This window comes from Cervus canadensis, chromosome X (assembly GCF_019320065.1).
Source record: "Cervus canadensis isolate Bull #8, Minnesota chromosome X, ASM1932006v1, whole genome shotgun sequence".
Classification (NCBI taxonomy): Eukaryota; Metazoa; Chordata; class Mammalia; order Artiodactyla; family Cervidae; genus Cervus; species Cervus canadensis.
In genome coordinates this window covers 18,694,710-18,715,891 of record NC_057419.1, presented here as the reverse complement: position 1 = coordinate 18,715,891, position 21,182 = coordinate 18,694,710, and the positions used below count along the sequence as shown (strand labels likewise).

Sequence of the window (21,182 nt, the reverse complement as noted above, 5' to 3'; positions counted from 1 at the left end):
CGAAGCCACACACACTTATTCTACATGCTGTCTCTGGATGGCTTGTTGCTACAAAGGCCAACTGCCTCAGCCGCCTCAGAGAACACGTGCGAAGTCGAAAATATTTACTATCCGGCGCCTTCCTTCTTCAAAAGCAGGCAATGAGCTTTCTGCTGTTTACAGAATAGAAATCCGTAGAGGCTTCTGCAACTCTGCATCGCCCTGTAAAGGGCGAACAGCCGTCAACTTATTGATGTAAGCAATAACTGAGCAGTGCTTAGGGCCTGCCCAGCTTTAATTCTCATCACAACCCATCAGCTTGTATTGTATTATCGTCACCACGTCCGTTTTACAGTGGAGGCACTCGAGGCACAGAGAGGCTAAGCTACCTGCCCAAGGTCACACAAGGCCCAAGAAACGATGGAGGTAGCCGACTCCAGGCAAAGACAAGTTTTCCGAGGAGGTCCAGTTGGGACCTCTGGCCTGAACACAGCACCTACTAGGCCTATCCACCCCTCCTAGGGCCCAGAGCTCCTCTCTCCTAGTGATGTTTCCCCTCCCGCCCATCACAAGGGCTGCCGAGCAGGCTGGGGCGGAGCTGTGGCGGGGGGCGGGGTGAAGGGATCCGCGCGGCGGCGGACTGTCAATCAAGGAGTGTCGCCCTTGCCCAGGGCCTCCGAGACCCGTGGACTCCCGCCTCCAGCCTCCCTGCGGCCACTGGCAGCGAAGCGCTGAGTCACGGTGAGGCAGCCGCGGGGCGCCCTCCGAGCCCCGCCTCTCCACGCCCCCCGCCGCCGCCGCCGCACGGGCTGCTGTAGCCGTCCTTCACCCGGCTGGAGTACCTGGCGCCCGCGGGGCCGGGCGGCGCGGACCCCGCCCTCTCTGGCCCGCTTTAGACCCCCAGGGGAGTCTCCTAGGGAGATGGCCAGAGATGCTTAACTAGTCCTCTGCAGTTTGGTGCAAGTCGATGACGACTTTTCTTTCTGCAGAGCACTAAGATCTGGTAAGTACCTCGTCAGTGGTGCACGTGCATAGAACTTAATTGGAGGAGTCTGGGAAGATCCAGACAAAGTCCAAATTGGGGGCGGGGGGGTGGACGTAAAATACTTTCTAGATGCTCATAGGTGGAGGATTGAATTCACTAGAGGTGGCAGCCCAGGGGAGGGCACATTTAGAGTGAGCCTTGACTGGCTGGAGGGTTTTGCTGCGCTGAGTGCTCTGAGTAGCAGCAGCTCACATTCTTAGGACACTGACTACACTCTTTTGCAGAATCTACGCTGTCTTATTACTCCTATTCACAGGTGGAAAAACTGAGGAACAGGGAGGCTTAGCAGTTGGCCTCAGATCACACAGCTGATACGTGGTGAACGTGGGATGCAGACCCAGACTGTGTGGCTCCAGAGTCTGTGCTTCTTGCTAAAATATCTATCTTGGTTTGAGTGGGAAACTTTGAAGGAATGGATTATATGTTATTTGCAGAAGAGCTTTAGGGATTGCGTGTATTGTCTGCAAGCATTTGAAGTGGAAAATGGATTAATTATACTTGTTTTGTGATATGCCCTCGAGTAGACTTTAGACTCAGAGGAAGCACTTTTGAATTGGGGGTCCTGAGTAGAATACAGATTGCATGGTCAAGGGCACCTCCTCCGTGAGTTTCCTGTGCTCTGGAAGACTTCAGAGAAAGCTTCAAAGATTTCTTGCCACTTAAGTTGACCCTGAACTTCAGGGATAGATGAGTCTTTGAATTTGATGACCCTCAAAGATCCCTTTCAGTGCCAGATCCTTGCACATTCAGCTAAGAGATACCCACATCTCTCTTAGCTCATGGTAGCAGCTTCCTTCTGGGGCAACACAGGGTAGAGGTAGGGGCAGAGATTTCAACAGGTGAAGCAGGTAAAGTGCCCATTACAGGTTCTAAGTAAATGCCCAGCAGCTGTTATTACTAACTGTGGTCAAAGGTGGTCCTAGGACTACACCAGATAACCACTGTAAATCATTAGTAGGGTGCTGGGAACCTCCTTAGCACTCACAGGCGTCCACCATCATTAGTGTTGTTTGAAAGCATCTAGCCCAGGTCTTGTGCAGAGTAAGCAATTGAAAAATTATAGTTATTAATATTGGGCTGGCCAAAAAGTCCAAAAAGTTCATTTGGGTTTTTCTGTAACGTCTTGCGGAAAACTCCAAATGAACTTTTTGGCCAATGCAATATTTGGGGCAAGATGTGGGGTGAATTTCGCATCCTGTATTTTATAGTCTGTGGGTGGTCGGTCCCTCCTTGATGACTTCTCTGTTTTGTTGTCCCTTCTCTTACCCTGCATCCTCTACAGCTCAGTCTCGGAACACTCGCTTTTTAACCTTGGACACGATGTCCTCCAAGAAGGTTACCCTCTCAGTGCTCAGCCGGGAGCAGTCGGAAGGAGTTGGAGCGCGAGTCCGCAGAAGCATCGGGAGACCCGAGGTATGCTGGTTGGGTGGCTGTTTCATGCTTTTTTTTTTTTTATTTTTGCAGAAGGGACTGGTGGGACCCTGAGGGTAAGCTTGGGAAGAAAGGGCATGAGGCAATCATGAGCTGCCCCGTGGGGCGCCTATAGGAACCAACTCTAAACTTAGCAATTGGGGTCTCTTTGGGACCAGCCCCACCCCAAGGGGATTTCTGTACTGTGGATCCAGTGATCCTGACTGAAACGTCTGTGCCCCTCTCCGAACACCCACATCCTATCCAGAGTTGATCTGTCAGCCTCCATGTGCACATGCCCATACATACCTGCTAGATCCCCTACCAGTCATGCCTACCAGTCAAAGCACCAGGGACAGATCCTGGGGCCCAACCCCAAATTCCTAGGAGAGAGAATCCCATTGCCTCCTCTTGGGTCAGGTCTCTACCCTGGGGCAGTCAGCCATTTGCCAGGCATTTTGAGTTCTTAGAGAGAAGGCTGAGACCCGACTCTTTGGACCTGTTGGTGGGGGCTAAGTGAGGGCTTCCCTCAGAGGAGGTGATTGTAGGTCAGGCAGACATCTTTCAACATTAGAGAGCAGTTTTATTTGAAAATTTTGGGGGACATGGGACTTGGAGAAAAGAAAATCTTATGTGCAAAAGAAGGAAATGGTGATTCTAATCCATAGAATACAGTGCCCAGCTCCAGATTCCAAAAGCAGAATTCTTTTTATTGAGGTATAATTGACATATAATATTAGTTTCAGGTGATATTAATTTCAGGTAATATTAGCTTCAGTATTTGTATATATTGCAAAATGATCACAAGTCTAGTTAACATCTGTCACCATAATATTATTCTTATGATGAGAACTTTTAAGATCTACTCTCTTAGCAACTTTCAAATATGTAATACAGTATTAACTACAGTCACTGTGCTGTACATTACCTCCTCATGACTCATTTATTTTATAACTGAAAGTTTGTATGTTTTGACCCCCTTTATCCATTTCTGTCACATCTACCCCCTACATCTGGCAACCTCCAATCTATTCTCTGCATCCATGAGCTTGTTTTTTTTTTGTTTGATTTTGAATTCCACATATAAATGAGATCATACAGTATTTGTCTTTGTCTAACTTATTTCACTCAGCATAATGACCTCAAGGTCCACCCATGTTGTTGCACACAGCAAGATTTCATTCTTTTTTTATAGTAGAATAATATCCCATTGTATCCCATATACACCACATTTTCTTTATCCATTTATCTGTCATTGAACACTTAGGTTCTTTCCATGATTATTGTAAATGATGCAGCAATGAACATGGGGATGCATACAGCTTTTCAAGTTAGCATTTTCATGTTCTTTGGATAAATACCCAGAAGTAGAATTGCTGGATGACATGGTAGTTATACTCCCATGTTTTTGTGGAACTGGCATACTGTTCTCCATAGTGGATGTACCAATTTACATTCTAACCAGTAGTGTAGCAGGGTTCCCCTTTCTCCACATCCTCACCAACACTTGTCATTGCTTGTTTTTTTTTTTTTATAATAGCCATCCTGACAGGTGTGAGGTGATATCTCCGTGTGGTTTTGATTTGCATTTTACTACTTAGTGATGTTGAGCATCTCCCAAAAATATTTTTTGAATAAAGGAGAAGTATATTAGGGAAATGGATTAATTTTGAAAAGTGAGGCTGGTTTGTTCCTCTTCTTAAATTCTGCTCTAATATTCTCATACTCTTCCCACCATTAGCTTCCTGTTCCTCTGAGAATGTCTTTTGAGGTCCGTCAAATATTGTTTTTCAAAGGGATACAGGCAAACAAGATTATTCTAAGGGCTAAATGCACAGTGGATGTTGGGAAGATGCAGATGGATGTGGTATCATATTCTTCTAGGCCACATTGCCAGCAGAAGAATTCAAACACCTGTCAGTAACCCATTACTGTATGTTGAGGGTAGCTAATACTTTAATTACTCCATCTGTCAGAAACACATATGCTCAGGGGTTCTTAATTTTTCTGGTCTTAGGAACCCCTTTGGTAGTCTGCTGAAATCCATCAGTTCACTCTCAGAATGTTGTTTTATAAATTCCTTCTCAGAATAATGTTTTTAAAATGTATAAAATACATGGGATTACACACAAAGGAAAATCTTTGTATTGAAATACAGTTAGCAAAATATTGCAAAAACAAATTTGTAGTTAGTAACTTAAATAACTCTAGTAACATTCAGTAAGAAGATGTAGTTGCAGTTCTCATAAGTACTTAATTTCAAAGCTTTGAGGAGCAGGAACATAGTTCAATACACAGCAACTGTGATGTGATATGAAAAGAGCTTTGATTTCTATTGGTGACAAAGTCACAGGTCCTGGTAACTTACTGTGAATCTTTGACTGCATTCATAATTCAAGGAAATGTTACATTTCAGCCTGGAGATGGGTGGTGGTGACTTGTTGCACAGCAGTAGGAGCGCACTTAATGCCACTGAACTCTATGCTTTAAAATTGTTAAAATGGTAAATTTCATGTTATGTTTGTTTTACTACAAGAAAAATTCAGAAGAAAAAAAAATTCAGTTGGAAGTTAGTAAAAATAATGATGGGTTTTTTGTTCCCAGCCAAGTTTACAGTCACCCTGAATTCTATCTATGGATAGATATATGTAAAATATAAAATTTGCCCAGTTAAAAGTCCCTGGCTGAAAAACCTGTGCTTTAGAGACCCCCACATTCTACTAATTCAAAGGGTTTACCATGCTCCAGGTGTGTCTCTACTGTAAGGAAAAACAAGTGAATAGGAATCATTCCTAATGCCATCACCCTGGTTTAATCACTATTAAGACAGAGTGTTTTCTTTTACCTCTGTTTAGTTATATGTTTTAGTTGTACAGTGTAAACAATTTTGTGTCCTTAGTTTTTCATTTAACAGGGTAGCCAAGCACCTCCCACATTCTTATAAATTCTTCATAAATACCATTTAAGTAGTTATGACATAGTCCAGTGTATGAGCATACCATTATTCCCATTATTCTCTTATTCCTAGCCCAACTTTTAAATTTTTTGTTTAAATATTTGAAAAAATTTTATTGACATATAGTTGACTTATAATTTTGTGTTAATTACTCTTCTACGGCAAAGTGATTCAGTTATAATATATACACATACATATATATACATTCTTTTTTTAATATTCTTTTCCATTATGGTTTATCATAGGATATTGAATATAGTCCCCTGTGCTCTACAGGAGGACCTTGTTGTTTATCCGTCCTATATATAAAGGTTTCTATCTGCTAACCCCAACCTCCTCCTCCATTTCTCCCCCAACCCATTCTCTGTCAGCAGCCACCACTCTGTTTCAATGTACATGATTCTGTTTTTGTTTTGTAGATAAGTTCATTTGTGTCATATTTTAGATTCCACATTTAAGTGATATCATACAGTGTTTGTCTTTCTTTCTGACTTATTTCACTTAGTATGATTATTTTTAGGTCCATCCACGTTGTTGCAAATGGCATTATTTCGTTCTTTTTTATGGCTGAGTAATACTCCATTGTATGTATATATGTGTGTGTGTGTGTGTCTATACCACATCTTCTTTATCCATTTCTCTGTTGATGGACATTTAGGTTGTTTCCATGTCTTGGCTGTTGTGAATAGCGCTACAATGAACATAGGGATGCATGTATCTTTTTGGACAGTAGTTTTGACTGGATATATTCCTAAGAGATTGCTGGATCATATGTTAGCTCTATCTTTAGTTTTCTAAGGAACCTCCACACTGTTCTCCATAGTGACTGTATCAATTTGCATTCCCTCCAACTGTGTAGGAGGGTTCCCTTTTCTCTACACCCTCTCCAGTATTCATTATTTTGTAGACATTTTGCTGATGCTGGCCCTACTTCTAAACATTTAGATTGTTACCATATTGTTAGCACTCCACACACTGCCAGCTTGCCAAAAGATGGACCCCATCAGCAGAGAAGGAAAACATCACTTATTTCAAGGTGGTTACTTTTCAAACTTTTTGCACCAAGACTGTATCAGTGGAAAATAAAATCTCATTAAAAAAACTAGAGCACAGAGCTATTGTAGGGTAGAATTTACAACAGTGTTTAATATCAGTGGCTCTAGGTGACACGTTCCTTGTTGCTGTAAATATGGAGGTAGAGGAGTTTATAATATTGTTTTGGTGATGAATGGTGAAGAAGAGATGGAACTGGGCTGACTGGTACCGTCCATTATACTGTATATGGACAGGGTAGCCAGGCTATAATTGGAATGATTGTATATCATCATGTTGGTGGGTGTGCTTCCAACAGGAAGGAAACCCATCACTCATCTGCATTTGTTTCTATGCCCCACTCCTCTTTCTGCCAGGCAGTCCTTTCTGATGTGATTTTCCTTGGGCCACTCTCAAGCAGGCATACCTCAGGGATGTTGGGGGTTCAGTTCCACATCATTTCAATAAAGCAAATATTGCAATAAAGTAGGTCACACAATTATCTTGGTTTCTCAGTGCCTATAGAAATTACTTATGTTTATACATACTTAGTCTACTAAGTGTGCAGTAGTAAATGTACATACTTCTTTGGACTGCAAGGAGATCAAACCAGTCAATCCTAAAGGAAGTCAGTCCTGAATATTCATTGGAGGGACTGATGCTGAAGCTGAAGCTACAGTATTTTGGCCACCTGATGCGAAGAACTGACTCATTGGAAAAGACCCTGGTTCTGGGAACGATTGAAGGCAGAAGGAGAAGGGGACAACAGAGGATGAGATGGTTGGATGGCATCACCAACTCAATAGACATGAGTCTGAGCAAGTTCTGGGAGTTGATGATGGGTAGGGAAGCCTGGTGTGCTGCAGTTCATGGAGTCACAAAGAGTTGGACACGACTGAGCAACTGAACTGAAAAAATACTAATGGTCACCTGAGCCTTCAGTGAGTTGTAGTGGTAAGATCTTCTGAGAACTTCTAGATGTTCAAGCTGGATTTAGAAAAGGCAGAGGAACCAGAGATCAAATTGCCAACATCCACTGGATCATCGAAAAAGCAAGAGTTCCAGAAAAATATCTACTTCTGCTTTATTGACTATGTCCAAGCCTTTGACTGTGTGAATCACCACAAATTCTGGAAAATTCTTAGATGGGAATACCAGACCACCTTACCTGCCTCTTGAGAAATCTGTATGCAGGTCAAGAAGCAATGGTTAGAACCAGACATTGAACAACAGACTTGTTTCAGATTGGGAAGGGAGTACGTCAAGGCTTTATATTGTCACCTTGCTTATTTAACTTATATGCAGAGTATGTCATGCAAAATGCCTGGATGAAGCACAAGCTGTAATCAAGATTGCCGGGAGAAATATCAACAACCTCATGTATGCAGATGACACCACCCTTATGGCAGAAAGAGAAGAAGAACTAAAGAGCCTTTTGATGAAAGTGAAAGCAGAGAGTGAAAAATTTGGCTTAAAACTCAACATTCAAAAAACTAAGATCATGACATCTGGTCCCATAACTTCATAGCAAATAGATGGGGAAACAATGGAAACAGTGAGAGACTTTTATTTTCTTGGGCTCCAAGATCACTGCAGATGGTGACTGTAGCTGTGAAATTAAGATGCTTGGTCCCTGGAAGAAAAGCTATAACCAACCTAGACAGTATTATTAAAAAGCAGAGACATTACTTTGCCAACAAAGGTCTGTCTAGTCAAAGCTATGGTTTTTCCCCTGAGAGTTGGACCATAAAGAAAACAGTGCCGAAGAATCGATGCTTTTGAACTGTGGTGAAGAATCTTGAGAGTCCTTTGGACTGCAGAGAGATCAAACCAGTCAATCCTAAAGGAAATCAGTACTGAATACTCATTGGAAGGACTGATGCTGAAGCTGCAATATTTTGGCCACCTGATGCAAAGAACTGACTCATTGGAAAAGACCCTGATGATGGGAAAGATTGAAGTCAGGAGGGGAAGGGGACAACAGAGGATGAGATGGTTGGATGACATCACTGACTCGATAGACATGAGTCTGAGCAAGTTCTGGGAGTTGATGATGGGCAGGGAAGCCTGGTATGCTGCAGTTCATGGAGTTGCAAAGAGTTGGACACGACTGAGCGACTGAACTGAACTGAGTGGCAAGATGGTGTGGAAAACACCAAAAGAACTTTTTTGCCAACCCAGTACTTTGTAAACTGTTGGCCAAAAGCTTATTGATAAAATATACTGATGAAATGTTCATTGCAGCAGTGTTTACAATAGCCAGGACATGGAAGCAACCTAGATGTCCATCGGCAGATGAATGGATAAGGAAGCTGTGGTACATATAAACAGTGGAATATTACTCAGCTATTAAAAAGAATGCATTTGAATCAGTTTTAATGAGGTGGATGAAACTGGAGCCTATTATACTGAGCGAAGTAAGTCTGAAAGAAAAACACCAATACAGTATATTAACACATATATATGGAATTTAGAAAGACGGTAACGATGACCCTATATGCAAGACAGCAAAAAAAAGACAGATGTAAAGAACAGACTTTTGGACTTTGTGGGAGAAGGCGAGGGTGGGATGATTTGAGAAAATAGCATTGAAACATGTATATTATCATATGTGAAGCAGATGGCCAGTCCAGGTTCAATGCATGAGACAGGGTGCTCAGGGCTGGTGCACTGGGATGACACCCTCAGGGATGGGATGGGGAGGGAGGTGGGAGGGAGGGTCAGGATGGGGAACACATGTACACCCATGGCTGATTCATGTGAATGTATGGCAAAAACCACCACAGTATTGTAAAGTAATTAGCCTCCAATTAAAATAAATAAAAAATATACTGGTGATATGAATGTCTGCAAAGAAAATCCAACAGAAGCTACAGATGAATTATTAAAATCAATAAGAGCTTAGCAGTGTTCAAAATCACCTTTCTAGTCACACTTCTGTTTAAAGTTTTTTTATTTTATTTTTTGCCATGCCATATGGCATGTAGGATCTTAGTTTATGACAAGGAATTAAACCTGTGTCTCCTGTGGTAGAAGTGTGAAGTCTTAAATGCTAGACCACCAGGGAAGTCCTTCTATTTGCATTTTTGATCCCTAGCAGCAGACTGTTTAAAAATATTCATTTTTTCGTACTTGTTTATAGGGATAGATGGTAGTGTGTGATCATTTCACAGTATTTACAAATATCAAATCATTACCTTGTACATCTGAAACTAATATGTGTCAATTATATCTCAAATATATTATTTATAATACCATAAAATGTATGTTAGTCAGAATTTGATATATGCAAAATCTGTATGGAGAAAATTATAAATCTTATTGAAAGACATTTCAAAGACCTAAATAAATGGAAGTAACCATGTTTATGAATAGGAAAACTCAATACTATATAAATATCATTTCTCCCCAAATTGATCCATACATTCAAAGCAGTTCCAACCAAAAGTCCAACATTTTTGTTGAAAGTGAATGTCGCTCAGTCATGTCTGACTCTTTGTGACCCCATGGATTATACAGTCCATGGAATTCTACAGGCCAGAATACTGGAGTGGGTAGCCTTTCCCTTCTCCAGGGGATCTTCCCAACCCAGGGATTGAACCCAGGTCTCCCACAATGCAGGTGGATTTTTTACCAGCTGAGCCACCAGGGAAGCCCAAGAATTCTGGAGTGGGTAGCCTATCCCTTCTTCAGTGGATCTTCCTGACCCACAAATTGAACTGGGGGTCTTCTGCATTGCAGGCGAATTCTTTACCAACTGAGCTAGACTGTTGAAAGCACCTTCTAAATACTCTTTGCCTCCCATCTCTTCCTTTTCCAGACCATCTTCCACATATATGCTAGAATGGTCTTTCTAGATCTTATCATCTCAACCTGATTAAATCCATCACCTTCAGGATAAAACACAAACTCCTTTATGATTTGACCTCTGTCCTCAGCCCATCTGCATTTTTTGCTTGACAAGAGTAGTTTCCTCACAGGTTTTCAATCTTACCAAGCTGCTTCTCTGCTCTTTTATTTAGAATAGTCTTCCTTCTCCTGCTTCTTGATTAACTTCTACATATATGTACTTCAAGACTCAGCTCAAGTGACACCTCCCTGGTTGAACCTGCTCTAATATCTCCCCACTCTCCTATATGTTAACTTCCTCCAGAGCATTTATCATCATAGCACAGTAATTGATGTTCTAGTGTGTTCCCCCATGAGATTATGAATCTTTTTGGACTGTATCTTGTTTGTGCTTGACTACTTAGATCTTAGATGATCATGAATCATTTGTCCACTTCTCATAAAATGTCAACTGTTTAACTTAGTGAATCTGTGTGTGTGTGTGTGTGTGTGTGTGTGTAAGGAGTTCTTTCCTGAAAGCATTTTGTATTGCAAAAAGTTGCTTATTAGCCAAGTCATTTTTAATGAGATTCATTAGCTCTGTTTATGAATGTAGCCCCAAGTAGTGTGATTTAAAAGACACATCTAATCTGCTGGGTTTTATTTTTATTTCAGTTAAAAAATCTGGATCCATTTTTACTATTTGATGAATTTAAAGGTGGTAGACCAGGTGGATTTCCTGATCACCCACACCGAGGTTTTGAAACAGTAAGTAAAACAGTTTGACTGCAAAAGTGAGTATTTTAAAATTTACCTCTGTTCTTAAAATTAATACTCTGTTCTAATAGAAAATTCAAATTTAGAAGCAATAAATAATAGGCCAAAGTTAATCAATAAGTTCCTGGCTATAGACTGGCTGTTAATAGAATTGTATTAATAATATCTGTTTTTTATTGTCCATGCAATTCTTCAGGTGAGAATACTGGAGTGAGTTGCCATTCCCTTCTCCAGGGAATCTTTCTGACACATGTATTGCAGGGAAAATGTAGGGACAGTTCCTAACAAAGTTTAGTCATCTCCTCCCTGAGGAAAACAGACCAGGGCTTAGTGTGTTTGTCAAGCCCATTACTGAATGAATAAATATTTATTGATGTGTGGTGACATGAAGCCACGGTTCAGGTCATCTTTTGTATGTTAGGGTGTGTGTGTGTGTATGTTTGTGTGTGTATGTATTAGGGAGAGAGGACAGAGGCAGAGGGAGGGAAGCTAAGGAAGAATGAGGAAGAATGAGGCATGACCGCTGCTTGAAAGTGAGAGTCACTCAGTTATGTCTGACTCTTTGCAACCCCACGGACTATACAGTCCATGGACTTCTTCAGGCCAGAATACTGGAGTGGGTAGCCATTCCCTTCTTCAAGGGATCTTCCCAACCCAGGAATTGAACCCAGGTCTCCTGCATTGCAGGCAGAATCTTTACCAGCTGAGCCACCAGGGAAGCTTACATCTAGGATATTGTCTAGTTAAGGAGGTGAAAGATGAACGGGTAAAGAGTTAAACACTGCAGTGTGAAAATAGAATAAACCTAGAAGCTTCTGAAAACAGTATGAAGGATTAAGATCATTGGATGGATTTCCCTTCCTCACTTAGCCATTTGCCTTCCACTTCTCTTCTCTGTGATCACTTCAGGGCCACTGTGCCTTGCTTTACAGCAATAATGGAAACCATGCCTTCCTCCTCCCCTACATGTGTGCTGAGTTCTGACCCAGATCTCAGAGGTCTCCCTACTGTGCTCTTCTGCTTCTGGTATCAAGACATTCTCAACACCCCATCCCACAGCTCCAGCTGCCATTTTACTAATCCTTCAAGATCTTTTCATTTCTTAACCATCTCCTTCATATCTTCCAGACAGTCCCAAGAGGATACCCTTTCTCTTTCATGTGGCCTCCATAGCATTAGATTTTTTCTAGTCTCATACATGTTAGATCTTTATGGTGGCCTTGATCATATTCCACTTGTATTAAGATGAATTTTCTGAACCTCCCCTCTCACACCCAAGAGAATTGTAAGTTTCTTTACCTCATATCATCCCGCCCATCTCCATGTTCTCCTGGTGGAGATTGTGTCTTGCTTGGCTGAATTTAATTGAATAATAAAAAGAGATGGATTTTGCTGAAGATGATAAATACATTAAATAAAATGATGAAACCCATCACTTTCTTATCCATTACGGAAACGAGATTTAATTTCCTTTCTAAATGACAGTTTATAAGTTGTAAGGTACTCCATGTTAAGCTACTCTGGGAAAGGGTTCAGTGGTAGAATATTGGTGTTTGACTCTTCTGAGTAAGAATTTTCCATAAAAGTGTATTTGTTATTACAGGCAATCCTCATCATCTGTGGATTCTGGATCAGCGAATTCACCTACTCACTAAATTTATTTATAACTGTGGTGCTCGCACCATCATTTGTGGGCATGCATGTGCTCCCGGCTGAGGGTGAACAAGACAATGCTCTTGCTTTCTTGCTTCAACTCTCCTACTGCAAACAAATGTCCTTCCTGAGGCCAATTTAGTGCCACATTTTGTGCTTTTTGTTGGTGACCTTGCTGTTTTCAATGCCCCCAGGCATAGTGAAGTGCTGTTCAGTGTTCCTAAGTGCAAGACAGCTGTAAGGTGCCTTTTGGAGAAAGTATGTGTTGGAGAAACTTCCTCAGGCCTGAGATGTAGTGCTGTTGGCTCTGAGTTCAGTGTTAATCAGTCAATAATATATAGTCAATAAGGTGTCTTTAAACAGAAGCACACATAACAGAAGGTTACGTATTGATTCTTGGTTGTGAATGGAGGTTTGCAGGAACCTAACCTTGTATTTCCCCCGGAGCAATAGTTCAGTATTGGCTCACTCTGTGATCGTGGCAGCTTAATAGAACATCAGTTCAGTTCAGTTCAGTCGCTCAGTCATGTCTGACTCTGCGACCCCATGGACTGCAGCATGCCAGGCCTCCCTGTCCATCACCAACTCCCAGAATTTACTCAAACTCATGTCCATTGAGTCAGTGATGCCATCCAACCATCTCATCCTCTGTCATCCCCTTCTCCTGCCTTCAGTCTTTCCCAGCATCAGGGTCTTTTCCAATGAGTCAGTTCTTTGCATCAGGTGGCCAAAGTATTGGAGCTTTAGCTTCAGCATCAGTCCTTCCAATGAATATTCAGGACTGATTTCCTTTAGGATGGACTGGTTGGATCTCCTTGCAGTTCAAGGGACTCTCAAGAGTCTTCTCCAACACCACAGTTCAAAAGCATCAATTCTTTGGCGCTCAGCTTTCTTTATAATCCAACTCTCACATCCATACATGACTACTGGAAAAACCATAGCTTTGACTAGACGGACCTTTGTTGGCAAAGTAATGTCTTTGCTTTTTAATATGCTGTCTAGGTTGAAGCAAGCATCTTTTAATTTCATGACTGCAGTCACCATCTGCAGTGATTTTGGAGCCCAAGAAAGCAAAGTCTCTCACTGGTTCACACTGTTTCCCATCTGTTTGCCATGAAGTGATGGGACCAGATGCCATGATCTTAGTTTTCTGAGTGTTGAGCTTTAAGCCAACTTTTTCACTCTCCTCTTTCACTTTCATAAAGAGGCTCTTTAGTTCTTCTTCACTTTCTGCCATAAGGGTGGTGTCATCTGCATATCTGAGGTTGTTGATATTTCTCCCGGCAATCTTGATTCCAGCTTGTGCTTCATCCAGCCCAGCGTTTCTCATGATGTACTCTGCATGTATTTTTTTTTTTTATGAAAAAGATTCATTTATGTAACATGTCTATAGTTTACAGAGGACTTTCATTTACACGATCTCCTTTTACTCTCAGAACGATTTGCAAAGTAGAACACTTGTCACATTTCACAAGTAAGGAACTGCTGCTTAGAAACAACGCTGTCACCTGTGGCCATACTTCCTTTGTGGGTTTTGGGGACACCACCTTCTTCAGACTTTTTTTCCCTTCTCCTCTCTTTTTTCTCTCTTGGAAGGCTTTTTCTTTGGTGAAAGTGAAAGTGTTAAGTCGATCAGTCACGTCCAACTCAGTGACCCCATGGAAATCTCCAGGCAAGAAACTGGAGTGGGTACCTCCCCTTAAAATAAATGCCAATGGCCCTTTCCTCTTCTCCTGCTGGTACCCTCTTATTAGGTGGCCTCATCCACTCCCATGTTTAGCCATCACACGTAACTGACAGCTGCCAAATCTACAATGCAGAGCCTGGAATCCTCCGCGGAGCACTTGACCTATACACACAACTTCTGCCTCGTGGCTAAGGCCTGCAGAGGCAGCCGGTAGGGACTGTGAGGAGGGAGGAGGTTGGTGTTCAGCTGAAGGACAAAAGCCACTGGAGCTTGGAGGTGTGCGAATCCTAAATACTTGGCATGATTTTCCAGCATGTTGATTTTTGATTCCTATGCTAACTCTTTTCTACATGGTCCTAATCTCACGTTGCTTCAATTCTTTCTTTGAAAATGAGAGAAGTTTACAATATGAATCTGAACGATATAAGAATCTTGTATGAGCTAAGTATTATCAGTCTAATTCTACCATTCACTCACTCACTCACCTGATTTGTTCAAACATTTATCAAGTGCTTTTCAATTGCCAGGAGTGGCACAAGGCGCTGGGCTTAACAATGATTAAGACAAAGTCCCTCAAGGAGCTCACAGTCTAATGGTAAACTACTGAGTAAACCGAGGCACAGAGTGGTAATGACTTACCCGATGAGGTAGAAAGAGCGAGGTGCTCGGGAATGTGGGAGAGAGGGCAGGGGACCACTGACTCATCGTAAATAAACCCCTCTGGTTGAAGAGCAAGGCTGTGTACAGAAACATATTACAAAATCTTGCAAAAACGGTTAAAATAGTTTCCAACTGTCACCATGACTGAATTAATGTCTTGCAAGGAATTCAGTCATGAGCTGATGGCATTTCTATACTTGTCCCCAAAGCTTGGGGCACATCACCAGTCTGCTTGGACACAATGACTCTGTAGGGAGCCTGAAGTCCAATTTTAGCACTGGGAAATCATATTGAAATACTTGCATTAAATCCACAAACTTTAAATGCACACACATTTTATGGTACTTCTACATGTAGAAGTTAGGGAAAAAACTCTCCTCTAACCCTCATTCAGAGGATTCTAATAAGTTATAGATACCATGGAGATTAGAGAATATGTCACTTTCCATATTTACATTATTTTGGCTGTACAAGGGTGAATAGTCTCACTCAGACATATTTCATAAGTGATCTAGACATTATACAAATATGCACAAAGATATCACGTCAGGTTTGTGCGCACACCCATCCATGCAGACATGAACCCGTGTAAGGCAACTTCTTTTGTAATGACATGTGTTCCATGCAGCAAAGGGCAAAGTCCACGAGGAGCTGTCCACCCAGCCTGCCCATCTGTTTCAGTGATATTCGTGTGACTCAGTAATTTCTCTAGGCAAGATGACTGCTTCACTGGCAAAAAAGCAGTGAATAATTATAAAAAGAGCTCTTTTCAAATGCAGAAACCATCATTATCCAGGAATCTGAGGAGCAAAGTGCTTGGAGGTGCTCCTGGCCTTCTTGCAGCTATCAAGCATGAGAAAATAGCAGGGACAATTTATTGCTCTGAGGATCTTCGTCCACACAGGAGTCCAAGAGACTCAGTGCATGGTACCTCAAACACCATCAGTTGGTCACTTCAAGCACTTCTTCACTTTGCTGTGGAGAATTTTCTTCTTTATCAGGTTGAAGGTGCTCCGGAGGCTTGCTTTTGGATGAAGAGGTCCCTACGCTGTCTGGCGTCTTATTAATTGAGTGGGAACCCTGCTCCACTTCACATAAATAAATGTCAGTGGGTCCTTTGGAGCTCTTGATATGTACTATGATCGAATCCTCTCTGGGAGCTGGAACATCCAGTCTGGTTTCTGCCGGTGCTTTAACTGCAGTTACAATCTGTTCATGGAAAGCTTGGATCCTGTGAATGTCTTGATATGTCACATATGCTAGTCTTTCATTTTCTTTGTCATCTGTTAACTCAAACAACTGCTGAACACAATCCTTAATTAACTAATATAGGGCATCTTCCGGAGAAGGCAATGGCACCCCACTCTGGTACTCTTGCCTGGAAAATCCCATGGACGGAGGAGCCTGGTAGGCTGCAGTCCATGGGGTTGCTGAGAGTCGGACACGACTGAGCGACTTCACTTTCACTTTTCACTTTCATGCATTGGAGAAGGAAATGGCAACCCACTCCAGCTTTCTTGCCTGGAGAATCCCAGGGATGGGGAAGCCTGGTGGGCTGCCGTCTATGGGGTTGCAGAGTTGGACACGACTGAAGCGACTTAGCAGCGGCAGCAGGGCATCTTCCATCACTGATAAGTCAGACAGCTCCTCCTGCAGCTTATTCTGTTGGGGGCACTGCTCCAAAATTGCTAAAATCAGATCCTATCCATCGAATATTGTTCTTAGACTTCTTTTCAACCAGGTCGATTCCATCTAAGACGTTGGTGATGTCATACACTCTTTGTTTTCCTACTCCCAGTTTTGCTGCAAACTTATTTAAGTCAAGAATGCCCCCAGGAGCAGATCTGACAAGATCCATAAATTTTCGAGTTAAATAAACCAGTGATACATCAAAACGAGGTCTCTTCACTTTTAGTGCTTCTCTCATGGACACATATTGTACATTATCTTCTAAATTAATCCTTATTTTTGATGGCAGCAGGCGCTCTACGTTGATGGGGTCATGGTGGCGGCACACACCGTCTCCTCCGCCGGGTCCACAAGCAGGCTGGGCAGCTTCCATGCCGGCTGCTGCTGACTCATGCTGCCCAGCCAGTCGCTCCTCGCCTCGCACCCCCAAGAGCTCTCCCGCCTTCTCCTGTTCCGCTTGGGCGCTGGCCCCCGCAACACAACACGCGGGGCCCTGGGGAGTAAGGGAGTGGTCGGGGGGTGGACTGAGCGCAACCCCGGGAGGTGGGACGCGGGTGGGCTAAAGAGCACCATGACCCGTGCACCTCAGGACGCCAGGCCCACCATCTTCCCACATCTGTACTCTGCATATAAGTTAAATAAGCAGAAACAGAATATCACTACTGTGAATAAGTAGAATCAACTGTTTCCCTCAAGTTTCCCGCCAAAGTGTAGGTAACCCAAGTTTTAGCTGTCTTTTAATATAAACTTCAGAAATCTACAGGGAATTCATGGCCTTCTGGTGGTTAGGACTCCATGCTTCCACTGCAGGAGTAGATAAGTTCATTTGTGTCATATTTTAGATTCCACATAAAAGTGATATCATGTGGTATTTGTCTTTCTCTTCCTGACTGACTTAGTATGATAATCTCTAGTTGCATCTGTGTTGCTGCAAAAATGGCATTATTTCATTCCTTTTTTATGGCTGAGTAGTATTCCATTGTGTATTTATATGTGTGTGTGTGTGTATACCACATCTTCTTTATTCAAGAAATATAACTGTGAGCCAAGAGCAAGAACCTGATTTTATTGAGTTAATGCCTAATTATTTTCTAAAATTTAACTCTTCACTTTGGATAGTGAGGTATTTTCTGTTAAAAACTTGCAGAAAACTTTAGGAAGAAGGAAGACCCTGGAGGAGAAGGCACAGCTGGTGGTCCCAAGACAAAGGGGAAAATGTATGCAGTATTTCCTGCCTGGAGTTTGTACTCCAGGAAGCATTGTTTTGAAAAGGCTTGTGGTAAAGGGTGGAATGATTTTCCACTTACCTGTTTCTGGTCTGGCCTGATATCTTGATTTGTTTAGGGCAACTCTAAATGGTCAGAAACAAAGAACCATCTGAAAAAATGCACAGCACTCTTCCTTTTTAATCCACATCCTGCCCAGGTTTAGTTTTGCCTGAAAGAGAAGTACTTCAAGTTCACACACCGTTAATGAACCCTTCACCTGCCCTGAGAAGAAACACATTTTGTGCCTTTAAATTATAGCCTTGGGACTTTTCCAGTTTTTAAGCACTGAAAGAACTGTGTTCCCGGGAACCCCTTGGTCCTGGAGAAACCAATGCTGTTGGTCACGCCTGCTTCAATTGAAGGATGGTTAGGAGTAACTGTCCTGCCTGCTTCGCAGGGCTGTTTTAGGATGGTCTGGTCCATTGTTTCCTTAGCTGGGCTTAGAAATGTTTTATCACGTTTTTTACTACAAGCCTTAGCAGGTTCTTTGATCTTGTTCAGGAGAACAGACCTGCTCTATTTCCAAGGGTGTGCCCATCAGAAAAGCCACACTTACGTTTACTGGTTGGCAGCCAGTGGCGTTTGCATGCAACCCCTGAACAATATCCCGAGAGGAAGGGTAGGGTTCTGGTGATTCATACCTAAGACTTAAAGCTGGATCCAAACCTCCTGTCTCCTACACAGTCTGTTTTTACTAACTCATTGTACTTTTAAACCCAAAGCATACCATTGTTGAATCAAAGCTGGAAAAAAAAGAAAGAGTTGAATTCAAAATCTATTCTGGAAAGAAAAAAATAGGAAAACTAGGAAAGAAGGATATTTTCTGAACATCAGAAAGACTCTATTGTTCAAGGAACATCCTCTGTCATCTCTTAATATGGCGGTGTTGACAAGTTCCTGACACTGTGAGAAAAAAGATGAGAATGTCTACCAGCACTATCATGATTGAATATGGTTCTGGAAGCTTTGAGGCCATTAATAAGAGTTATACCTATTGGAAAGGAGGAGGAAACAAATTCTTGTGGGTAATATGCTACTAAAGGAAACCCCATGGTGGCTGCATCCAGCTTTGGGTGGTGATGTGATTGGAGGAGGAAATTATGGTCACAGCTCAGCACATGGGTGGATGTTAGTGCATATGTTTACTTGGCATGAATTGAGGGTGACGCTAATAGATTATAGAAAGGATACTAAAATCTTCCCTCATTCCACGGATACCCCTTGGCACTGCCATGCTAAGAACATCAACCAAAAGTGTCTTACTTAAATGGCCAGATATGGACTTCCCTGGTGGTCCAGTGCTTAAGACTCCGCCTTCCAATGCAGGGTGCACTGGTTCAAACCCTGTTTGGGGAACTTAGGTCCCACATGCCACATGGTACAGACAAAGAGAAAAAGAAAGTAAATGGCTGGATAGAAAATAACTGTGAAAGCCACCCACTTTCCTGCACAAAGGCAATTACTAGATATAATGTGGGGGAATCCCATTCATAATAACAATAAGAGCCCCATATAATTCCAGGACAAAAACATATTCTCCTTTAACCCAGTTACCTTACTTATAGGAATCTAATAATTTCCTAAAAAAAAAAAAAAAAGCCCAATGTGAGAACAGAGGCTTGTTATACAAGTGTTTCTTCCAGTGCAATATTAAAAAGTTTTAAAAAAGAAACAAAGTATCTAAAATAAAGGGGACTGATTTATATCAATGTATGACAAAACCCACTGAAGTGTTGTGAAGTAATTAGCCTCCAACTAATAAAAAATAAAATAAAATAAAGGGGAGTGATTATATATGTGGAGATTATATATCAGGAAATTTTTATATATCTGGAAGTTGGAATATTATGCAACATTGTAAAAGCAGATATTATAAATAATTTAAATTTTCATGAATCATGGTCTGTTTAAATGGAGGTTCATCACCCTTGGTACTACTGATATTTTGGATGGATCATTCTTTGTCGTGGGAGGGAGGGGGAGCTGGGCATTTTTGGATGTTTAGCAGCATCCCATCCTCTTCTCACTAGATACTAATAGTACCTGTTTACCTCCAGTGGTGACAACAAAACACGTCTCTGGATACTGCCGACTGTGTGCTTTGGGCAGGGGGGCCGCCACATTGTCCCCAGTTGAGAATTAGTGGTTTACTTGGATGTGTCCATACAGTAACATACAACCCAGCTGTTAGAAGAATGACATAGCTTGATAGGTTCTGATAAGGAATAATCTCTGTGATAGTTGGAAAGTGGCAGAGGCGAGGTACAAAATTGTTACGGCATAATGTAGGATTTGTATAAAGAGCAAAGACTATACCTTTATTCTTTTTTAAAAAAATGGTTTATTATTTATTGTGTGGAAGATGGATTATTTGAGTGGATGGTGACTTCCACAGACTACACTGATGCGAAGAAAACAAAATCACAAAATTCACATAGCAATAATAGAAGAAGATGGTTGTTAGAAAATGAACATATAATGACAGATACTAATTTAGTGACTTATATGTTCCTAAGCTTCCCAGGTGGCTCAGAAGTAAAGAATCCTGCCAATGCAGGAGACCCAGGTTCAATCCTTGGGTCGGGAAGATCTCCTGGAGAAGGAAATGGCAAGCCACTCCAGTATTCTTGCCTGGGAAATTGCGTGGACAGAGGAGCCTGGTGGGCTACAGTCCATGGGGTTGCAAAGAATCTGACATGACTTAGTGACTAAGCAGCAGCAGCAGTATATTCATAAGATCGTACAGGTATCGCCACTGACTCCAGCTGTTTTCATCACCCCCCAGAAGACAGCCCTTACCCATTTGTAGTCACTCCGTATTACCACTTCCCCAGACCTCTGGCAACCACACTGTGTTTCTATGAATTTGCCTATTCTAGACACTTCATATAAAAGGAATCATATCATACAATAGGTGGTCTTTTGTGACTGGCTTCTTTCACTCAGCATGTTTTCAAAGTTCATCTATTGTAGTCCATATCAGAACCTTATTCTTTTTAATGGCTAATAGTCCATTATATGGCTATGTCACGTTTTGTTTATCCACTCATGTCTTGATGGACAACATGTAAGTGGTTTTCACTTATACTTTGATTCTTGGGTATGCCTAGATTATCTCTGAAAGAATAACCAAGAAGCTGGTAATGTACCTTCCGGAGAAGGTTACTGGTGGTGAGGGAGAGTGGGAAAGAATTAATT

The 21,182-nt window shown here is 41.9% G+C and overlaps 1 protein-coding gene and 1 pseudogene across 2 annotated transcripts in view; one reads left to right on the top strand and one right to left on the bottom strand.

Annotated features, from left to right (window-relative positions):
* The first annotated feature begins 696 nt into the window (after positions 1-696).
* The window catches only part of PIR (pirin), a 95,741-nt gene continuing 75,255 nt past the window's right edge, over positions 697-21,182 (top strand). The window contains exons 1-3 of one of the 2 annotated variants that reach the window (XM_043458997.1): positions 699-982; positions 2,307-2,437; positions 10,926-11,018. In XM_043458997.1, coding sequence (XP_043314932.1) covers positions 2,345-2,437; positions 10,926-11,018 — 186 coding nt within the window. In that variant the 5' untranslated portion in view covers positions 699-982; positions 2,307-2,344. Of the gene's footprint in view, positions 983-2,306; positions 2,438-10,925; positions 11,019-21,182 lie in introns of both variants that reach the window. The other variant, XM_043458998.1, reaches the window with a different exon arrangement.
* LOC122435099 lies at positions 15,970-17,109 on the bottom strand (annotated as a pseudogene).